The following is a 21553-nucleotide window of genomic DNA, read 5'->3' as shown; positions in this document are numbered from 1 at the left end:
AGAAACTGTTGCCCTCATCCTACTTGACCTTTCCGCAGCCTTCGACACAGTCTGTCATAGCACCCTAATACAACGCCTCAGCAAGGTCGGAATACAAGGTAAAGCATTGGACTGGATCATCTCGTTCCTCGCCGGAAGAACCCAAAGAGTCCGCCTCCCCCCTTTTAGATCAGTAGCCACCGAAGTCATCTGCGGCGTACCACAAGGATCATCACTCAGCCCAACCCTCTTCAACGTATACATGAGCCCCCTCGCATCCATTGCGCGCCAACACAATCTCAACATCATCTCCTACGCAGACGACACACAGCTGATCCTCTCCCTCACCAAAGACCCAAACACCGCCAAAACCAACCTACACGAAGGAATGAAAGAAGTAGCCCAGTGGATGAAGAACAGCCGTTTAAAACTAAACTCGGACAAAACGGAAATCCTTATCTTAGGATCATCCCCCTCTGCCTGGGACGACTCATGGTGGCCTCCGGCCCTAGGAACCGCACCCACACCCACGGACCACGCACGTAACCTAGGCTTCATCCTGGACTCCTCCCTCTCGATGACCAGACAAGCCAACGTCGTCTCATCATCTTGCTTCAACATCCTACGCATGCTCAAAAAATCTTTCGCTGGATCCCCACCGAAACAAGAAAGACGGTCACTCACGCACTGGTCACCAGCCGACTGGATTACGGAAACACCCTTTAAGCCGGAACCACAGCCAAACTACAGAAAAAACTCCAACGCATCCAAAACTACTCAGCCAGACTCATATTGGACATCCCTCGGCAAGCTCACATTTCCGGCCACCTGAAAGACCTCCATTGGCTTCCCGTCAACAAGAGAATAACGTTCCGTCTCCTCACCCACCACACAAAGCCCTCTACGACCTAGGACCAGAATGCCTCAACACGTGAATGTCCTTCTACACCCCCACCCGCCAACTACGATCGTCCAATCAAGCCCTCGCCGCAATTCCTCGCATCCATAGATCCACCATGGGGGAAGATCCTTCTCCTACTTAGCGGCCAAAACCTGGAATTCCCTCCCCACCCACCTCCGCCTTACACAGAACCACCTTTCCATCAGAAATCAATTAAAAACTTGGATATTCGATAAGTAAAGCACCCCCCTCCCTCAAGCGCCTTGAGACCCTCTGGGTGAGTAGTGCGCTATATACATTTTAAACTTGAACTTGGCAGAGTGTTGAGAGCAGAGGGCAGAGTGTTGAGGGCAGAGGGCAGAGTGTTGAGGGCAGAGTGTTGAGGGCAGAGTGTTGAGGGCAGAGAGCAGAGTGTTGAGGGCAGAGTGTTGAGAGCAGAGTGTTGAGGGCAGAGGGCTGAGTGTTGAGTGTAGAGTGTTGAGTGCAGAGTGTTGAAGGCAGAGTGTTGAGGGCAGAGTGCAGAGTGTTGAGGGCAGAGTGCATAGTGTTGAGGGCAGAGTGTTGAGGGCAGAGTGCAGAGTGTTGAGGGCAGAATGTTTAGGGCAGAGTGCAGAGTGTTGAGGGCAGAGTGTTGAGGGCAGAGGGCAGAGTGTTGGGGCAGAGTGTTGAGAGCAGAGGGCAGAGTGTTGAGAGCAGAGGGCAGAGTGTTGAGGGCAGAGGGTAGAGTGTTGAGGGCAGAGTGTTGAGGGCAGAGTGTTGAGGGCAGAGTGCAGAGTGTTGAGGGCAGAGGGCAGAGTGTTGAGGGAAGTGTGTTGAGGGCAGAGGGCAGAGTGTTGAGGGCAGAGGATTGAGGGCAGAGGGCAGAGTGTTGAGGGCAGAGTGTTGAGGGCAGAGTGTTGAGGGCAGAGGGCTGAGTGTTGAGGGCAGAGTGTTGAAGGCAGAGTGTTGAGGGCAGAGTGTTGAAGGCAGAGTGTTGAGGGCAGAGTGTTGAGGGCAGAGGGCAGAGTGTTGAGGGCAGAGTGCATAGTGTTGAGGGCAGAGTGCATAGTGTTGAGGGCAGAGTGCAGAGTGTTGAGGGCAGAGTGTTTAGGGCAGAGTGCAGAGGGCAGAGTGTTGAGGGCAGAGTGTTGAGGGCAGAGTGTTGAGGGCAGAGGGCAGAGTGTTGAGGGCAGAGTGTTGATGGCAGAGTGTTGAGGGCAGAGTGCAGAGTGTTGAGGGCAGAGTGTTGAGGACAGAGTGCAGAGTGTTGAGGGCAGAGTGTTGAGGGCAGAGTGCAGAGTGTTGAGGGCAGAGTATTGAGGGCAGAACAGCTCCCTCGACCCCTCGCAGTCCTGTTTCAGAGCCAACCACAGCACGGAGACCGCCCTCATCGCAGCCACCGACGACATCCGAGCCCTGCTCGACAACGGAGAAACAGCGGCACTCATCCTCCTGGACCTCTCTGCAGCATTCGACACTGTCTGCCACCACACCCTAATCCAGCGCCTCAGCAACACCGGCATCCAAGGGAAGGCACTGGAGTGGATCATCTCGTTCCTCGCCGGAAGAACACAGAGAGTCCGCCTCCCCCCGTTTCGTTCCGAGGACGCCAAAGTCATCTGCGGCGTCCCGCAAAGATCGTCACTCAGCCCCACCCTCTTCAACGTCTACATGAGACCCCTTGCTGCCATCGCACGCCAACACAACCTCAACATCATCTCCTACGCCGACGACACCCAGCTGATCCTCTCCCTCACCAGAGACCCCAACACCGCCAGAACAAGCCTACACGAAGGGATGAAAGACGTCGCCGAATGGATGAAGAACAGCCGCCTGAAACTGAACTCAGACAAGAGGGAAGTCCTCATCCTGGGACCATCACCCTCCGCATGGGACGACTCCTGGTGGCCCCCAGCCCTGGGCACCGCTCCCAAGCCAACAGACCACGCACGCAACCTGGGCTTCATCCTGGACTCCTCCCTCTCGATGACCAGACAAGTCAACGCCGTCTCCTCATCATGCTTTCACACCCTTCGCATGCTTCGCAAGATCTTCCGATGGATCCCGACCGAAACCAGAAAGACGGTCACCCAGGCCCTCGTCACCTGCCGTCTGGACTACGGAAACACCCTCTACGCCGGGACCACAGCCAAGCTACAGAAAAGACTCCAACTAATCCAGAACGCCTCCGCCCGACTCATCCTGGACATCCCCCGATGCAGCCACATCTCCAGCCACCTGAGGGACCTGCACTGGCTCCCCGTCAACAAGAGGATCACGTTCAGGCTCCTCACCTACGCACACAAGTCTCTCCACGACCTGGGCCCCAAGTACCTCAATGACCGCCTGACCTTCTACACGCCCACCCGCCAGCTACGATCTACTAGCCTTGCCCTCGCCACCGTACATCGCATCCGAAGAGCCACCGTCGGAGGCCGGTCCTTCTCCTACCTGGCGGCCAAGACATGGAACTCCCTACCCATCCACCTTCGGCTGACCCAGGACCACCTCACCTTCAGGAGACAACTCAAGACCTGGCTGTTCGAGCAGTAGCGGGCCCCCTCCCCCAAGCGCCTTGAGACCCTCCGGGTGAGTAGCGCGCTATACAAGTATTATGATTGATTGATTGAGGGCAGAGTGTTGAGGGCAGAGGGCAGAGTGTTGAGGGCAGAGTGTTGAGGGCAGAGGGCAGAGTGTTGAGGGCAGAGGGTTGAGGGTAGAGTGTTGAGGGCAGAGGGCAGAGTGTTAAGGGCAGAGGGTTGAGGGCAGAGGGCAGAGTGTTGAGGGCAGAGGGCAGAGTGTTGAGGGCAGTAAGTGCGTCGGTTTGTGAACATATATATTTTGAATATTTTACAGTATCCGGTTTCCACCAAATTTGTCAGGGCCAAAGTGCAAATCTGTACATTTCCATTCAGGTGATCGTTTGCTAGTGCCTGGTACTCATTTTAGGTTTCACCTGTATAGCACGAGCACTGTGCTTGAGAAAACGATTGTTTAATATAAACCTACAAAGGACTTATATCCTGCCTCACTCTCTCACTATATAATACTCACTCTTTCACTTTTTACTACTCGCTCTCTAATACTCTTTACTAATAACTCTCTCCTACTCACTATCAACTACTCACTCTACTACTTACTCTGTGTGTGGGTGCTAATGTAATAGGTCTCGTATATGCAAACGATTAAGCTATTGACAATGTAAATGACAATGCCATTTATTTATGATTTTAAAAAAAAGTCATGAGCAATGCCAATAGCTCTACCTTTAATAATGCCGAGACCATTGCATTGTAAATGCTTGTTTTTTAATGCTGATTCTTAAGGACCATTCCTATTTTTTTCTGACTTCCTTGAGCTTATTTTTAACACAAAATATGTAATTGTTAGTTACATGTATATATTGTTATACATATAGCTTCACATAAATGTATTAATGTTTGTTCACAGCAAGAATCCATTAAGTTTTAGGTGCAATGCTAACCAAACGGTGCTATTCCAACATGGCTGCCACACGTATTGAAGGCTAGAAACAGGCTGCTACATCGAGAATAGTGTATCTGAGACCTGGTCCTCTGACACACACTGAGAGAGAAAAGCGGTGCAGCATCAATCAATAGCATTTTCTATTTAGAACATAGAATAATGTTTCTTAATTGATTAATTCATAGTTAGATCGGATGTAATGTTTATAGTGTATTTTAAACTATATTAATAGTTTAGCCATAAACAAAAATGACATGTCCATCATTGTCTATAGCATGTAGCTAACTAAGTCTGATCCGGTCCTCACTTCTTCTCGCCCGACAATGTTGGTAGAATATAAATCTGTCCTCATCTTCTCCCGAAGTCCGCAGGTACGGTATCCTTGAAATGCGCAGAATTAACAGACGCCATTTCAGAACATCGATGTTCTTTAAATAACCGAAATTATCCTGGGGGAAATTGAACAATACCTTAGCAGCATTATATCAATCTTATAGTTTTCGACAAAAACAAACAAATGACCTCTCACTGTAATCACTAGAGTCCAATGAAGTGTTGACGAAATCTTGACATATTCCTTTCCTAGAACCGCTCGATAGTCCCTTTTCTATGACAACTTCTGTTTGGATGTCAGAATGGGAGGCGCCATATTGTTTGTTTTGGTTGCCATGGTCACCTTGGCAACCAATACAAACAACATGGCGCCCTCCATCCCCAGGCATTTTCTGTAGCAGACAAGTGAGACCGGGACTTCTCCTGTCTCTTCTGAGCCGACATTAAGAGCACGCTGAGAGACTGGCAGGTAAGCAGAGCTAAGCCACTAACCAGAAGGAGACAGAGCGTCTTAGATCTGTATTTGGCAATTTTCCTGGACTCACATGCGAAACGCAGAACAAGGGTTGTCCTCTGTGCATCTACATGTTTAGGACATATCCTCCTGACAGCCTAGGAAACAGCTATAGGGTACGAAAAAGCCAAACGCTGGGCACTTATGGTTGAAACAGTGCACGGCATTTCCGAAAGTGGCGAATGTAGCCCACCCTTTATAAAGCATTTTACAAACTCAGGGGGCTTCCTTTTGGCCACATAGTAACCAAGAAAGATGAGATTTCAAAGCATTATTAGCCTCAACACCAAGAAAGAGATGGCTATGAATGTAGTTTCGTTTATTGGTTTGAACGTGTATTGTTAACTAATTATGTTATGCTTTTACATACTGTTGTTTATTGCTATTTATATTGTGAAGTCATAAGCATTGCATTTGGTGTGTGTGAACCAGTGAACAGTGACAGTCGAACTGCAGGTGTTGGTCCGCTGATTCTTCCACAGCCTGCTCATTCTCTTCAAGACCTCTTTTCATCCCACCTTGATCCATTTGGACCCAGGCCATTCCACTAAATGGGCCAGTGCTCCCCGCTCTTGGTATTCACTATTGAAGTTGTAATTCTGCCAGGACTCTTCAGTTCCCTTTCCTATGCTCTTTTACATTTCTCTACTCATTGGGGAATACCATTAAACTTGGCTTGGGTCGAAACACGGTCAACTATACTTGCATTTGGGCAAGGGAATACATTGTGTGTACTTACCTGCATGTAGCGCTATGTATCATTTCTCACAATGACCATCTCCTCCTGTTCTTCCCATTGCCATGTGTTCTCAATTACACATGTTGAGGACATTCTTTTAGTGTATCCTGTGTGACTCACTTGTCTTTGGAGCACCGACCACTCTTAGCTCGTCTGCATGTTTGAAAATGTATTTTTTAGCGACGCATCCAGTAAACTACCTGATGTATAGCTGATTGCTGTTTATGCTATGTATGAGATGACTTAGACATACAATGTCCCTCAGTTGTTATGCATACACCAAAGGGAATGATGTGGAATCTAAATGGATTCTTAGTTTCCGTCCAAAGTATATGCTTCCAAGATGACCTTCGCTTTCCCACTTATACTATGGTAGATAGGAGGGATGATAACATACACACAATTTAGTTACCTTCCGTGGACAACAAAAGCGTTTCAGAACAAATACATCCAGCATATGGTCTATGACTGGTCTTTGCTGTCTTGTCCTATATGATATATCCCATTCACAATGATTTAATGTGTCAAACGGAATCGATAAGGGCTTATGTCGAATTCATACTACTAAGTAATAGCACAGGCTTGCCTGATATCCATGGCATTTTGCCAAAACAGCATCTAAATAGACACCTTATTTACAGAAATAACATAGCAATAAAAGACCACCTGACTGAACAGATCCATCCATCCCAAACTATAGCAGCAATATTTTCATTTAAAACATATACATTGACCTATATTCTGAGTGTCCAGGCAATATAAGAAGATACAAAAAAAAGGTTACCTGAAAGTTGATGTTTCACCAAGCTCATTTTCTGGTTGGTAAATATCCTGCCATTGATTAAAGTTTAACAAACAATCTTCATCTCTCTAAATCAGTGTTTGGGTGCCTCGACTCTGCTGTGAGGGAAAAAGTGTTCTGCAGATTACTTTGACTTTACCGTTCTGTGTACAAAGGGGAATTTCAGTTTTAGCTGCTGTTTATTTAAATAGAATAATTCTACAAACAAGCTGGTTTAATTGAAATGAACATACGTTGCAGAAAATATTTTTTGACGCTTTATCTTCTCAACATTTAGCATGGAAGAACTAATAGAATGGCTTCAATTGCGAATTACCTCATCTCTCAGACCAAGGGCGGATGACCTTAAAGCCTTGTTCAGTGATCCTACTTACAGGTAATCAACCTGCTTGCAAATCATATCGTCTGCTTAATGAATACACAAGTTGCACCAATCCCAGTGTGATCGAAAAATGTAACTAATGTCCTAGGGTTCTAACAATTGTTCTTACATTTGTACATTAATGTGATCAGTCAGTTTTTGTGGGCAAAATGCTAAGAATGCTTCTGGAAATTAATTACTTTGTGGGTTCAAGAATCAAAAATGCTAAAATATAATAACAGAAAAGGCTGTAAAACCAAGAAGACTGTTATGTGTCATATCTGATATGTTCAAAGTTTGGCGTAGGGTTATTGCAATGTTCAGAAATAGCACGGCGCTCTACAGAAAGTAGGTATGGGGCGATTATTGTGGTTGGTAATTGTTGGTGCTGCTTGATCAGAGATAACCCTATTCTCTGCGAGAGAAGGGGGAGAGGAGCTCAGCCTTCTATAAGTCTATGTGCAAGGTCAAGCGCACACAACCTAAGTCTATTCAACAGTTGGTGATGTGTCTTTTGATGGAAGGATAAGACCAAACTTCTCTTTAGTTGTTCCTTTCCTTATTTATTATATCAAATGACAGTATTTGTATACATGAAAACCAGCCGACACGTGTTTCGTCAAAAACGGGGTAGACCCGTGACTCTTCAGGGCTGTTGGGTTTTGTGCTGAGGGCAGTATCGTCGGACCGGTGATAATTCCAACCCGGTCCTAGTCGGGTGTAAGAAAATATGAGTGGACGTGATGGAGGTAATCCTTTTGTTAAGATGTACGGGTTGTGCCGCCGTTAGGTATGCGGTCGGTTATAAACGGGCAAGCAAATCCGCTTGGCCCATCCTTAAGGCTTGTTCGCAAGCCAGTTACGAAAAAAGAGTTCTGTTGGTTCTCCGAAGAACCAACAGTCCCAGAACTGTTGGTTCTTCGGAGAACCAACAGAACTCTTTTTTCGTCCCACTGTTGGTTCTTCGGAGAACCAACAGAACTCTTTTTTCGTAACTGGCTTGCGAACAAGCCTTAAGGATGGGCCAAGCGGATTTGCTTGCCCGTTTATGACCGACCGCATACCTAACGGCGGCACAACCCGTACATCTTAACAAAAGGATTACCTCCATCACGTCCACTCATATTTTCTTACACACCGACTAGGACCGGGTTGGAATTATCACCGGTCCGACGATACTGCCCTCAGCACAAAACCCAACAGCCCTGAAGAGTCACGGGTCTACCCCGTTTTTGACGAAACACGTGTCGGCTGGTTTTCATGTATACAAATACTGTCATTTGATATAATAAATAAGGAAAGGAACAACTAAAGAGAAGTTTGGTCTTATCCTTCCATCAAAAGACACATCACCAACTGTTGAATAGACTTAGGTTGTGTGCGCTTGACCGTGCACATATCTGATATGTTGTTGGCATTTAATCGTAGACCCACACGGGAATACTTATTTCCAAGTTGTATTCTTAAAGAAATCCTTTAAAAAGTGTCCATAACTAAGTGATAACAATTGGCACTGAAGGGCTAAATGAAAATCTAGGAACTGAAATTTCGGATTTACAGGTGATACTAAAATTGACATCCATAAATTTAAAGCTTTTTTGTAATAGGTGTTTATTATTTTTTCAATCAAACAGTAAAGTAACTCAAACATGTAACATCAGCTATAAGAAATACAAGCACTCCACAATTTCCAGCACACTGTCATATTATATAGATCATTATTCCCTCATGACCACATATTACTGAGCACATCTAGAACTCACACAGGGCGGATTAAACAGTGACGTTGACTGGCAGTGCAATTCTCTTTGTATGTATCCTAAGCCTACTACATTTACCCTTTGTGGTTTAGATCACACTTGTTTTGTCAGGTATGTTAGAAATGGGGGTCTCTAGTTGGCAATGGTATATACCTTTGTCCAAATAGGAACCCTTGCTTCTAGTCAGGGAAAGGGGATACACTCCTGAATAAACCCTGCTCACCCTCTTGGTAGCTTGGCACGAGCAGACAGGCTTATCTCAGAGGCAGTGTGTAAACCATTTGTGACCACATACAGTAATACAGTGAAAACACTACAAATGGACACCACACAAGTTTAGTAAAATAAGTAATCTTTACTAGACTTAACACAAGACCAAACAACAAAAATTCACAATACTGTAATAAAAATATGACTTTAAAATAGTAAAAATAGCTTACTTCAATGTAGATGGTAAAAGTGACACTTTAATCTCGAAGTATCTTGGATGCGTCACGCAAAACAAACAAAAGGGTCACAGGGAAGGTGATGTGTCGGTTCCTTGCTTCGGGGGAGGTGATGCATCGGTTCCTTACTGCAGCGCAGTGGAGGTGATGTGTCGGTTCCTTACCGGAGAGGAGGTGATGCGTCGGTCTCTTACTCTGGTCCGGTGCGATGCGACAGGATGGCGCCTTGATGCAATGCGACGATCCGGTGTGATAAAACAGCGTCTTTGATGTGATGCGACAACGCGGATGCGATGCACGCACACCCCGCAGGTCGTGCGGCGAAGTCGATGAACTCTGTAGCCGTGACAGGCCCTGCGACACGCTTCTCCGGTGATTATTATTATTATTATTATTGGGACATTTATTGAGCGCTGCGCTTACGCACACCGGCGTGTCCGCGCGCTGAAAGTGGGAGTAGGCAGATGACAGGGAACACAAAAACAGCACGGGCCATTATTTGCTATAAAGATAAGTTTTTAATTTTTTCCGGAATCTGGCCTCATCTAGTTCCAGACGCAGGTCCGTTGGCAGTTTGTTCCAGTTAGTTGCCGCCAAGTGTCTGAAAGACCTGCCTCCCATGCGGGCCTTCTTAATTCTTGGGGTCCTCAATAGGCCACCCCCTGTTGATCTAAGCGCCCGTGTTGGTATGTACGCTTTGATCAAATTCGTCAGGGGGGCGGGTGCCCTGCCATTCAAAATACGATGACAGGTACAGAGGGCTTTATACTCCACTCTTCTCCTTACGGGGAGCCAGTGTAGCTGCTGGAGGGCCGCCTTAGAAGGCGCCCTTTTAGGCAGTCTGAGTATCAGATGTGCTGCCGCATTCTGGAGCACTTGCAGCCGGGCCATGCTTTTTTCTGGCGCCCCCAGGTACAACAGGTTCCCGTAGTCCGCCCTAGCTGTTACCAGGGCATGAACCAGGGTTTGACGTGCTTCCAGCGGGAGTAAGTCCAGGACCTTTCTCAGCCAGTGATGCGACGGTGACCTCTGCGGCGGTGGCACGATTCTCCGTCGATGCGACATGCTTCGTCTGTGGTGCGATGGCGAACAGCTGTGGCGGTGGGACGCTTCTTTGGTGACGCGACGGCAACTGCTGTGGCGGCGTCACGCTTTTCCTCGTTGCATTGCGCTTCCACCTCCCAGCGACAAACAGTCTCTAGAGGTCCTAAACAGCTGCAGGCACCTCTATGTAGATTAGAATTCGCAGCAAGGAAATTCAGGGGGAGCCGGTGGGGAAGTCTTTGTGTCCCTGAGACTTCAGACAGGAGGCAAGCTCAGTTCATGCCCTTGGAGATCTTCCTCAAGATGACAAAGCAAACAGCAAAGTCCTTTTCTCCTTTCCTTGACAACAAGTAACCACTGCAGGCCAACCCCACACAGCAAACAGCACAGGGGCAGTAATCCTCCTTCAGCTTCTCCGGGTTCTTCTCCTTGGCAAAGGGTCCTCTTGATTTCCCAGAAGTGATCTAAAGTTCTGGGGTCTGGGTCTCCCTTTTTATACATATAAATCATTTGCCTCTGAAGGCAGAGAGTGTCTGTACCTAGTCCAAACCAGTTCTGTCCTCCTGCGTGCAGCTTCCTGGCAGGAGGTGGAGACAGCATTGTTTCAGAGCAGACCTGGCCCAGGTAGCTGAAAGGAAATATCCTCCCCCTACTCTCTATTCTATGAGGGCTCAGGTCAGTGGAAGGAAATCTCCACCCTCCCACTCTCTATTCAATTCAGGTCCTATTCAACCCAGCCCTAACCCATCAGACTGCTGGAGCCAAGGCCCTCCTCAGCCTCCTGTCACTCACAACCCAGGCACGGAATACACAAACCTAGCAGAGGCATGCTGGATGGTTAGGCAAGAAAATACTTCCTTTGTAAAAGTGGTATTTTCAAACACAGAATGTAACAAGCATTTGCAATGCAATAGGTCTCGCATTAGGAAAGTGTGAGCTATTGGTATTGTAAATGGCACATTTTTAAATATGTGTTGGCTTTTAAAATATATAAATTAATAGCATTGTTATTCACAAAGCCAATAGCTTACACTTTCCTAATGCGAGTCCTATTGGCTATAGCAATGCTTATTGGTAGCAAGCAAGGACAGTGCTGTTGTGGTGCTGAGTGATGATGTGGTTGGGCTGAGTGATGTGGTGGTGTATTAGAGGATGTGGTGGTGTATTAGAGTGATGTGGTGGTGTCCCAGAGTGATGTGGTGGTGTCCCCGAGTGATGTAGTGGTGTCCCCTAGTGATGTGGTGATGTCCCCTAGTGATGTGGTGATGTCCCTGAGTAATGTGGTGGTGTCCCTGAGTGATGTGGTGGTGTCCCTGAGTGATGTGGTGGTGTCCCTGAGTGATGTGGTGGTGTTCTTGAGTGATGTGGTGGTGTCCTTGAGTGATGTGGTGGTGTTCCTGAGTGATGTGGTGGCGTTCCAGAGTGATATGGTGGTGTCCCTGAGTGATGTGGTGGTGTCCCTGAGTGATGTGGTGGTGTCCCTGAGTGATGTGATGGTGTTCCCGGGTGATGTGGTGGTGTCCCTGAGTGATGTGGTGGTGTCCCTGAGTGATGTGGTGGTGTCCCTGAGTGATGCGGTGGTGCCCCTGAGTGATGCGGTGGTGCCCCTGAGTGATGCGGTGGTGCCCCTGAGTGATGTGGTGGTGTCCCCGAGTGATGTGGTGGTGTTCCCGAGTGATGTGGTGGTGTCCCTGAGTGATGTGTGGTGTCCCTGAGTGATGTGGTGGTGTCCCTGAGTGATGTGGTGGTGTTCCTGAGTGATGTGGTGGTGTCCCTGAGTGATATGGTGGTGTCCCTGAGTGATGTGGTGGTGTCCCTGGGTGATGTGGTGGTGTTCCCGAGTGATGTGGTGGTGTTCCCGAGTGATGTGGTGGTGTTCCTGAGTGATGCGGTGGTGTCCCAGAGTGATGCGGTGGTGTCCCAGAGTGATGTGGTGGTGTCCCCGAGTGATGTGGTGGTGTCCCCGAGTGATGTGGTGGTGTCCCTGAGTGATGTGGTGGTGTCCCTGAGGGATGTGGGGGGGTCCCTGAGTGATGTGGTGCAGCAGCACAGAGACTGAAGCTAAGAACACGCAGGGTTTAGTGCTACAAAGCGCGTTCAGTTTATCAAAGCACAGAATGATGGAGCCGGCAAAAAGCAAGGGGAAACAGGAAAACACAGGGAGAATGTATAATGATAGAGGCAGCGAGGGCTGGGGCTTGGACAGCAATCAAGTACGGGGTGAAGTCTGATGCGAGGCACAGACAAATGGTGGTGTGTGACGTGGCTGGCATTGTGCACGCGCATAGATCACATGAACTATGTCTAATCCGCCGCCTTGGTAGACTTTTCGGACCGCTTACTATAATCTCGCTGGAGCAATGCGCAAGCGCATTGGCTCAGGCGAGACCTAAAAATCACCTTCACTAAAAGATGTATTTTAACATTCTGAATTCAGGCATACTAAACCCGAATTCCTACCTTGTTCCCTGGGTCAGTTAGGATTATAAGATGTTATAATCAAGCTGCCCATTCTGGCCTTTGAGAACAGGTAGCCTTGCAATAGTGAAAAGCGAAATTAGCTGTAATTCACTATCAGGACATACCACACATAGCAAGGCATGTCCTACCTTTTACATACAATGAATGCATCCCTGCCCTTGGACCTACATTAGGGGTGACTAATATTTAGAAAAGGGAAGGTTTAGGGACTGGCAAGTGGGTGCACTTGCCATGTCGACATGGCAGTCCCAGACTGCACACAGGCTCTGCAATGGCAGGCATGAGCCACATTTTACAAGTTGCTTCTGTGGGTGGCACAAGCAGTGCTGCAATCCCACCAGCAGCATTTGATTTACAGGCCCTGGGCACACTTGGTACACTGTACTAGGGTCTGACAAGTAAATCAAATAACTAATCATGAAATCACTAATCCATTACATCATTTTGCAATAGGGAGCACTTGCACTTTGGCACTGATCAGCAGTGGCAAAGTGCCCAAAGCATCTAGACCAACAAAAACAGATGAGGTCACCGCAAAAAGTGGAAGGGAGACTCACGCCAATGGTGCCAAGTCTAACAAGGTACAATTCAGGTGTTTCACCAGGACTGATAACCTGACTTATACCTGTGAGAAAGTCATCGTTTCTACCCTGATCACTCCCATTTTTTGACTGGTACTGGTGTTAACCGACTGACTGCGCCCTGGACTCTACTAGCCCCGCCTATGGTCAGTTCTCTGATTCGGAATGGATATGATAATCACAGTAGCGGCTGCTACCGGACCTGGGTGGTGGCCGAATAAAGTAAAAAAAAACGCTTACCTGTGATGGCCGGCCGCCGCCTCTCCTCCGTCCTCTTCTTTCTGTCTCCGGTCCAGCAGCAGGAAGCATGAGGAAGTACCCGGACTCTCAGGCTCCCATGCAACATTGAGATTGCCCTGAGTACCGTGGTTCGGCGCTCAGATGCGGACACTGGAGCCTTTGCATGATTCTCACCAGGCTGTGTCATAAAACCTGATGGGGAAGATGCAAAGTGCCCATGGCTGTTTGGCTGGCCCAAAAGGGCCGGCCAAGCAGTCTTGCACACTTAAGGAGTGCAAACCACTCCTCTCCCTACTCTGTCCAACCCGCCTCACCTTGCCCCGAGATCCACTGACTTCAATAGTAAAACTAAAATGATAATAGCGATATTATCATTTTATTTTTCCATTTGAGTAGTGGTGCTGCTACTGGTTAATTAGGTGAAATTACAATTGGCACTGACAACCTACCTGTAAGTCCTTAGTATATGGTAGAGCATGTAGGTTTAGAGGGAAGCTCAGCACCTATGAGACACTTAAGTGTGCACTGCTGTATTGCCTGCTGTCATTTCGAATTTGGATTTAAAGGTACTTCCAATGTATTAAACTTCCTTGTGTTGACATATAAGTCACACCTAAGGTCTATCCTAGGTACCCCCAAGGTAGGGTGCCATGTACAAATAAGCAGGTACATTTTAAACGATGTTTTATATGCCCTGGTGAGCAAAAAACGACCAATCTTGTTTTCCCCATTGTAGCACTTATAGCACTAAAGGATAATATGGGAACACTGTAATACAGTGTATACTGTCTGAAGTGAGCTAAAATAATATTTCAAGGACTTAAAAGATTGGTAATGATAAATTGAACAACTTGCTACTGTTGAATTTGTCATAACTAATACTGACAACAGCTATAGAACTTTAATTTTCTGTGAGCCAAAAAGGCAGCATTCTAGCAGCCTCTCCTGACTGGCCAGCCAATAACAGGCTTAGCCAAACTGCTTTGATGATGTGATAAATGGCCTCTGAAGCTGCAGAGAACAAGCCAGGAATGGGGCTGGGTAAATCAAACAGGGCTTCAAAGAGAGCAGGACAGTAAGGAATGCCAGCCAGGCCTATCCCCTCTTTCAGTACCCCAAGCCAGATGGCAACCCCAAGAGTGGCATTTAAAGAAGGTCTGGAAAGGAGTGTTAAGGGAAATGAGCCACACCAGTGGGTTGGCTTAGCCAGCTCTTACTCCCAAGGGGTGAAATTCTCTGTCTTGATTTTTAAAGTGTAGTGCTTTGTGGGACAAGAAAATACCACACTTTGGAGGAATCTGTCATGCTTTTGGTTGGCACCTTGTACCCTATTGGTCAGGGGTGCCCCCCTACTTGTCACCCCAGAATTTTGGATACATATGTGAGAGCTGCATAGCAACTCAGATCTGCTGCCTGAAACTAGAAGGAGCAGGACTACCTTGCTGGAACCCTGGTGTGTACCCCATAGGATTGCACTCTGAAGGACTTTCCATGCCGCACACTGGGAACTACTGCCCTGAGTACTTTGTCTTGCTTCAAAAAGGATTAAGGAGTGGACTCCATGAAAGCAACAGGTTAACAGAGCACACCTGCACCATCTCCCTAAAAAAGGCCACAGTGGCCACAAATGTCCAGTGGAATTTTAAGAATTTGGCCAGGTGCATTGTGGGAATTGTGGTCCCAAACTTCAAAGGACCATCTCATTGCTTTTAGCCCCTTGGATTTGTGTTCTGGACACTTTGAACCTTCAAGGGTAATATCAGGAAGAAGTTCCAGATGTTTGGAGAAGTTTGGATGAATTTTTGGAAAAATCTCCACAAGGAGACCAACCTGTCGTCGAGAGTCAGGGAGTCAACATCGAACCGCAGTCCGGCCTGGATTACAGGTTTGTCCTGCTGAAAGTTCCAGAGCTAAAGACTTCCAGGATTTCACTGAGGCCTCGCGCTAAGTCAAGCTGGCATTGTTGAGTCGAATTCCGTCCTGAAGAGGAGCCTCGGCCGGCGATGAGAGAAAATCCCCCTGAAAAGTTTCTTAGTAAAAGGGTAAAAATTTTACCGGTACCTTCCACTTAGTGTATCCGACCAGGGCACCACCGTAGTTTAGTTTAGTTAAGGTTAGTTTTTAAATTTATAATGCGCAACAGCTACCCAAAAAGGGTTTCCCGGCGCAAAAGGCAGGTCAAGGCGTGAAAGACAGAAAAAGCATTTTATCTGTCGAACAGCCAAGTTTTTAAAGGCTTGGGGAACTGGATATAGCTTGTCTCGTTACTGAGTGCAGTGGGAAAAGAATTCCAAAGTGAAGGGCCTAAGTCCGAGAAGGACTTGCCGCCCATCCGGGCTAATTTGAATTTCGGGATAACAAACCTTCCTTGGGTGGCTGTACGTAGATTTCAAGAAGGAAGGTATGGATTGGCCAGGGCTAGCAGGTAACTGGGAGCACTACAGAATTTGATTTGGAGCATATAGCTAAGTGCCTTGAATTTTATTCGGTACTCGATTTTCAGCCAGTGTAGTTTGCGTCGATGGGTCGAGATGGAGGTGGTCTTAGGGACTCGACCCAGAAGTCTTACAGCGGCATTTTGTGCCATCTGTAGTCTGTGGACTACAAATTTATTTGAGCCCGAATAGAGCACGTTACCGTAGTCAAGCCTCGATGTAACTAAGGCATTGACGACGGTTTTTCTGGTCGCTTCTGGTAGCATCCAGCAATTTTTTCGTAGCCATTTCATGATGGTAAAGCAGGTTGCTGTAACTTTGACTGATTGGGGATACATGCTGAGTGCATCATCGATTATGATGCCTATGTTACGGACTTGTGGTGAGGGGGATGGGAGATCACCCATATTGCATGGCCAATGTTGATGGTTCCAGAGATCTTTTTGTTTTCCCAACACCAATATCTCCATTTTTTCTCCATTTAGTTTAAAAAAAATGTTTTGCATCCATGATGCTATGTTGTTTAAACCAGTTTTCAGAATGGAGGAAGTGGTTGTATTGTGTGGAGATAGGGAGAAAATGATTTGAGAATCATCGGCATAGCAAAACAGGGATAAGCCCGATTTCTCAGCCACCTCAGCCAGTGGTCTTACATACAGATTGAATAGTAAGGGGCTGAGGATTGATGTCTGTGGCACCCCATGGGCAAAAGAGTGGACTTCAGAGCAGGCAGTTTGGGAGAAAACTTGGAAGGTACGATTGGAGAGAAAGGCAATGAGGCAGTTTAAGGCGGACCCTCCAATACCCTGTGACTTGAGTGTATTTATAAGCACCGTGTGGGACACCGTGTCAAACGCGGCGCTCAGATCCAATAAAATGAGCGCCACATTGTCCTCGTTGTCTAGATGGTGACGTATCCCCTAGAAGGGTGGTTTTGGTGGAAAAGCCTGCTCTGAAGCCTGATTGAGAGGGGTGAAGAAGGCCATGTGTTGTGACATATTGAGTTAGGTGTGAATGGGTGTGTCTTTCCAGAATTTTAGACAGCACAGGAGTAAAGATATGGGTCCGCATTCACTTTCTTGAGAAGAGGATGGATCATCGCATGTTTCCATTTTGAAGGGATAGTGAATTCTTTTAATGAGGCATTTAGGAGATGGGTTATCACAGATAGTGCAGACGTGTTTACCCGTTTAACAGATACGGGTAAGCGATCTTTTGGAGATCCAGATTTGATGTTGTTTAAAAGTTTAGTTACACTTTCTGTTGTAAGTAGAGGCCAAGTCATAAGAGAGGGGTCTGAGTCAATGAGTTTTTCTGCCTGATTTGGAGGAGAATATGCTGTACCAAGAGAGGGTTGTGATAAATGAGCGGTGGTGTGATGTTCTGCCTGTTCCAACACAATGTCTTGATATATTTTGTCAACTTTTTGAATAAAAAAGGAGGCTAACTCCTCACACATAAGCTGTGTCATTGCAGGAGGCTGCATTAAAGTTTTGGATCCTGCGAGTTCTTTTACAGTATTAAAAAGAGTTTTAGAGCAATTAGCCGCTTTGGAGATAGTCGAGGTAATAAAGTTTGCTTGTGCCTGTTTGCAGTGTTTGTGATATTTATTCAAGGCGTTTTTGTAGACAAGTTTGGACGCAGAAGTGTAATATCTTCTCCACTTTCTTTCTAAGATCTTATAGTTAGTGTTTTCAATTTTTAGTGACTCATCATACCTTGGGGCAGGCGAACGATGGTTATTAGTTTTTTTATTAGTAAGAGGTAGAAGTATCTATGGCGTCAGAGACCAATTTTGCACTGAGGATGAGAACTGATCAACGTTATGCACAAACTATGGTTTTTGGGAATCTAAGAGATCATTAAAACTATTCATATCTAGTTTTTTCCAATTTCTTTTCAGTGACCCCTGTGAGCTAGTAGTGGGAGATTTGTGTATTGGAAGTGTAAGGCCAAATTTGATCAGATAGTAATCAGACCAACTAGTTGGGAGGGCCGATGAGCAAGAAATCACTGTTAGATTGGAGAAAATGGGATCCAGAAAATGCCCAGCAACATGTGTCGGACCCGAATTTAATAAGTGCAGATTCAAGGAGGCCAGATCAGAAATAAAATTGGAACTATTTTTACAGGTTGTGTTTTCTAGATGTAGATTTATGTCTCCTAGAAGGGTGAAATTGGCTGTTTTTGTAGCATATGGAGCAATGAATTCGGCAAAAGTCGAGGTCCAGGTTGAGGAGAAATCTGGGGGACGGTAAACAAGTATACCTGAAAAGGTGAAGTTAGGGGAAAGAGTCAGCTTAAAAAGGGCAGATTCACAATTTGGACAGGAAAGATGTTCAAATAGTTGACTTTATGGAGGAAGATGGCGGCCGACTGAGACGCTCGGTCGCGAGCTCCGACACACCACCGCACAACGGAACACGCGATCACTTTCTAGCCGGAATGATGCGTTCTAACCAAGTCTAAGCAATGTAAAAAGCAACTCAATTCCGAAAGTAGCCTGAAAAAAAAAAGCGCTGTCTGAAGAGCTACCTCGGATGCTTTCCCCAACCCTCTGCCGACCTGTACGCTGACCTCGGATTATGATAACGAGAGAACGGTCTACAGACCTGACAAGGCTACTTAAAAGTAAAGAACCTGCATTTGCTTAATAGCATGACCAACGGAGTCCTGTGGGAAAAAGGCATAAACTCACTTGAAGGTCCGCTGCAGTTACACACCGGAGTCTGGGCAAAAGCGCTGGGTGCCACACGGACTTGCCGCAGGGCGTACCGAAGGATCCCCTTCCTGTTCCGGGGTACGAGCAGCAGAGTCGGAGGCTCAACCTCCAAACAGGGAAGCGTGCCAGCTGAAGCAGAGAGGTCGATCTCGCTGACAGGGAAAAACCCGACACAGTGGCGGCTGATACACGCTGCACATGCTAAGCCTGGGAGGACGCTAGCACAGAACGCTAGAGAAGAAGGTGGTATACCGGCTGTGGACCTTTTGGGAGCTCCATACCGGATGAATAACGGGGGCAGAACCCATTACACCCCTGATTCTGATGCTGACCCGGAGGCTGGGTTGAAGACAGGAGAAGCATTAACACACCCTGGGGAGCAGACCAAGGGGACAAAAGAGCGTGAGCGAGAGCGGTACAGCGCAAAGGAAACACAGGTACGACGTGGGGGGAGTGAAATTGATACAGATCTTGATACTAACATTGTGAAACCTCCCCCAGACTTAATCAAAGGCTGCAACCAACACCCTACGGTAGCACAAACAGGCAGCGCTAGGAGTAAAGGGGGGGGGGCAACCTGTCAGAGCCAGAAAAACATCTCTGCACCACTAGGTCCAGAAAAATTGAGGGGGGAGAAGCTAATTTACTAGAGACAGAAAAAACGCTGGAAAGTTGAGTTAGATCCTCATATTGTCTTAGAAATCGCCAACTAGTAAAACAGAACTTCATCCCCCCACAGAAAAAAGGTGTGACCCCGAAAAGCACAAAGAGAAAACAGAGGGTGCTACCCAACCTAGTGGAGTTGTCAGAAAATATAAAAACAAGACCTACAAAATTAAAAACACAGGGGTCTAGCGGATCAAAGCAAAAAATCAAGGTAACTCCTTCTTTAAAGTCTTAATTTGAAGTCCAGCAATTAGTGCAAGTGAGAGGAGGTCCATCCTCTCCGCAGATCACAACTCCTTATACACCAATAAACCCTGACAAACAAAACATAGTCACCACGTCAGAGGAAGAGGAACTGGGCACCACAACATCAAAGGGGCTAGCAAAGAAAAACGAAGGTGAAATGTCGACTGCACCTCCAACCGCCACACTAATAACAATACCACCAACAGACATAAATAAAGATACACCCACTTTACCTCAAGCAGAAATCCCCGATCATGCTTTGGAACAAGCAAGCAATGATCCTTTGGTAGAGAAACAAATGGAAAAAATGATGGAGATGTTCATGGATAAAATAATGGGAGAAATGAGGGAAAAATTCTCTATTTCTGAGGGGAACCAATGCAAGATACGTGAGGTTTGCGAAAATCTAGACCAAAAATTAAATGACTTGGGCGAGAGAGTCACCGCAGTGGAAATGGCAGTGGAGACTCTTAGCAAAAAGGTTGACATAAATCAAAAAGAAATAAGGCATTTGAAAGACAGTGAGAGATCTACCAAGGAGAAACTCGAGTCATTGGAGAAGCAGGGAAGAAAAAATAACCTCAGGGTGCTAAATGTGCCCGAAAACTTGGAAGGAGCAGACATAAAAACCTTTATTGTCTCCCTCTTTGAAGAGTTCTTTCCATGGACGAAAGACTGCAACCTAGCAGAGGACATCCAACGAGCCCACAGGGACCCTTTCAGGAAAAGTAAAGATAGGAAAGCCCCAGGAAACATTCTAATAAACTTCAAGACGTACACCCTGAAAGAGAAAATTTTAAGTGAGGGTCTAAAAAATGGAACTCAAAACAAGGACAGTTGGTCATTTAGAAATAGGTCAGATATATGTAAAGCCACGAAAGACAGGCAATGGGAGTTGGGACAGCATATGCAAGAACTGGAAAGCTTAGGAGAGGTGTGGCTCACTGGTTTGAGGCGGCAGACCTGTAAGCAGAGAACGGCCCGGGACCAGGGTTCAATTCCCGACGCGGCAGGGTCTTGGACCAGGGTCAACGGACTCGATAATTCTCGCCTCAGTGCCTACTCTAACCAGGGAACACACTCGGTAACTCTGGGCATTAAGCTTGCCTCATCTCTACAACGGCCCCCCACAGACGCCGGGGATGCCTGGTTTCACCCTGGAGATACCCAGAAAGGGAGCATCTCACAGGGAAAACCAGGACGGGTTCCCCAGCGGTCTACAGCGCCAGGACACTCGGGTAGAGTAACAGTGCGCTTTACAAGTATCCCACATTTATCCCACATTTAGGTGCGACTGTGCAAATGAAGTTCCCGGCAGCATTGAGAATCATGTGGCGTAATAAAATGCACAACATTAGGGAACCACAGGAGATAGAGAACCTTATACATCTGATAAAAGACCAGATCGAAGCTGAGAAATCCGACTAAAGAAGGACTAAAGAAGGACGCTAAAATAAAAATGGCATTGAAACTATTTGTAAAAAATTGTACAAACGCCATCTCATGATTTTGTAAGACATTCAAAATAAAGTAGTTCTATATGACACAATAGAGCGCAAAGAGGCCCTTAAAGGAACTTGTAATACAGAATCCTAGGAAGGAAAGTGACCACATAATCACATAAAACTAAAAAGTGGTGAAATCGGAGCACGAATTGGGTGGAGATACTACCCAAAAGAGAAAGAAGGGAGGCTTCCTCAGGGTGGGAATATCAACCTCACATTCACTTAACAACGCAAGCTATGATAAGACACGGGTGGGGAGCAAACTAGGGAAAAAAATTATAAAAAATGTCCTCATAAAACAAAAAAAAGGAGCAAAATGGGAGTCAACTAGAC

The 21553-nt window shown here is 46.7% G+C and overlaps 1 protein-coding gene across 1 annotated transcript in view; it reads left to right on the top strand.

Annotated features, from left to right (window-relative positions):
* The first annotated feature begins 5048 nt into the window (after positions 1 to 5048).
* The window catches only part of LOC144822741 (uncharacterized), a 2085503-nt gene continuing 2068998 nt past the window's right edge, over positions 5049 to 21553 (top strand). Inside the window, exons 1-2 of the mRNA XM_078680596.1 lie at positions 5049 to 5147; positions 7011 to 7109. Of these exons, the coding sequence (XP_078536722.1) occupies positions 7012 to 7109 (98 nt within the window). The 5' untranslated portion in view covers positions 5049 to 5147; position 7011. The remainder of the gene's footprint in view (positions 5148 to 7010; positions 7110 to 21553) is intronic.

This window comes from Lissotriton helveticus, chromosome 3_1 (assembly GCF_964261635.1).
Source record: "Lissotriton helveticus chromosome 3_1, aLisHel1.1, whole genome shotgun sequence".
NCBI classification, from domain to species: Eukaryota; Metazoa; Chordata; class Amphibia; order Caudata; family Salamandridae; genus Lissotriton; species Lissotriton helveticus.
The sequence above is the reverse complement of the archived record's forward strand: the minus strand, read 5'-3'. Positions and strand labels throughout refer to the sequence as shown.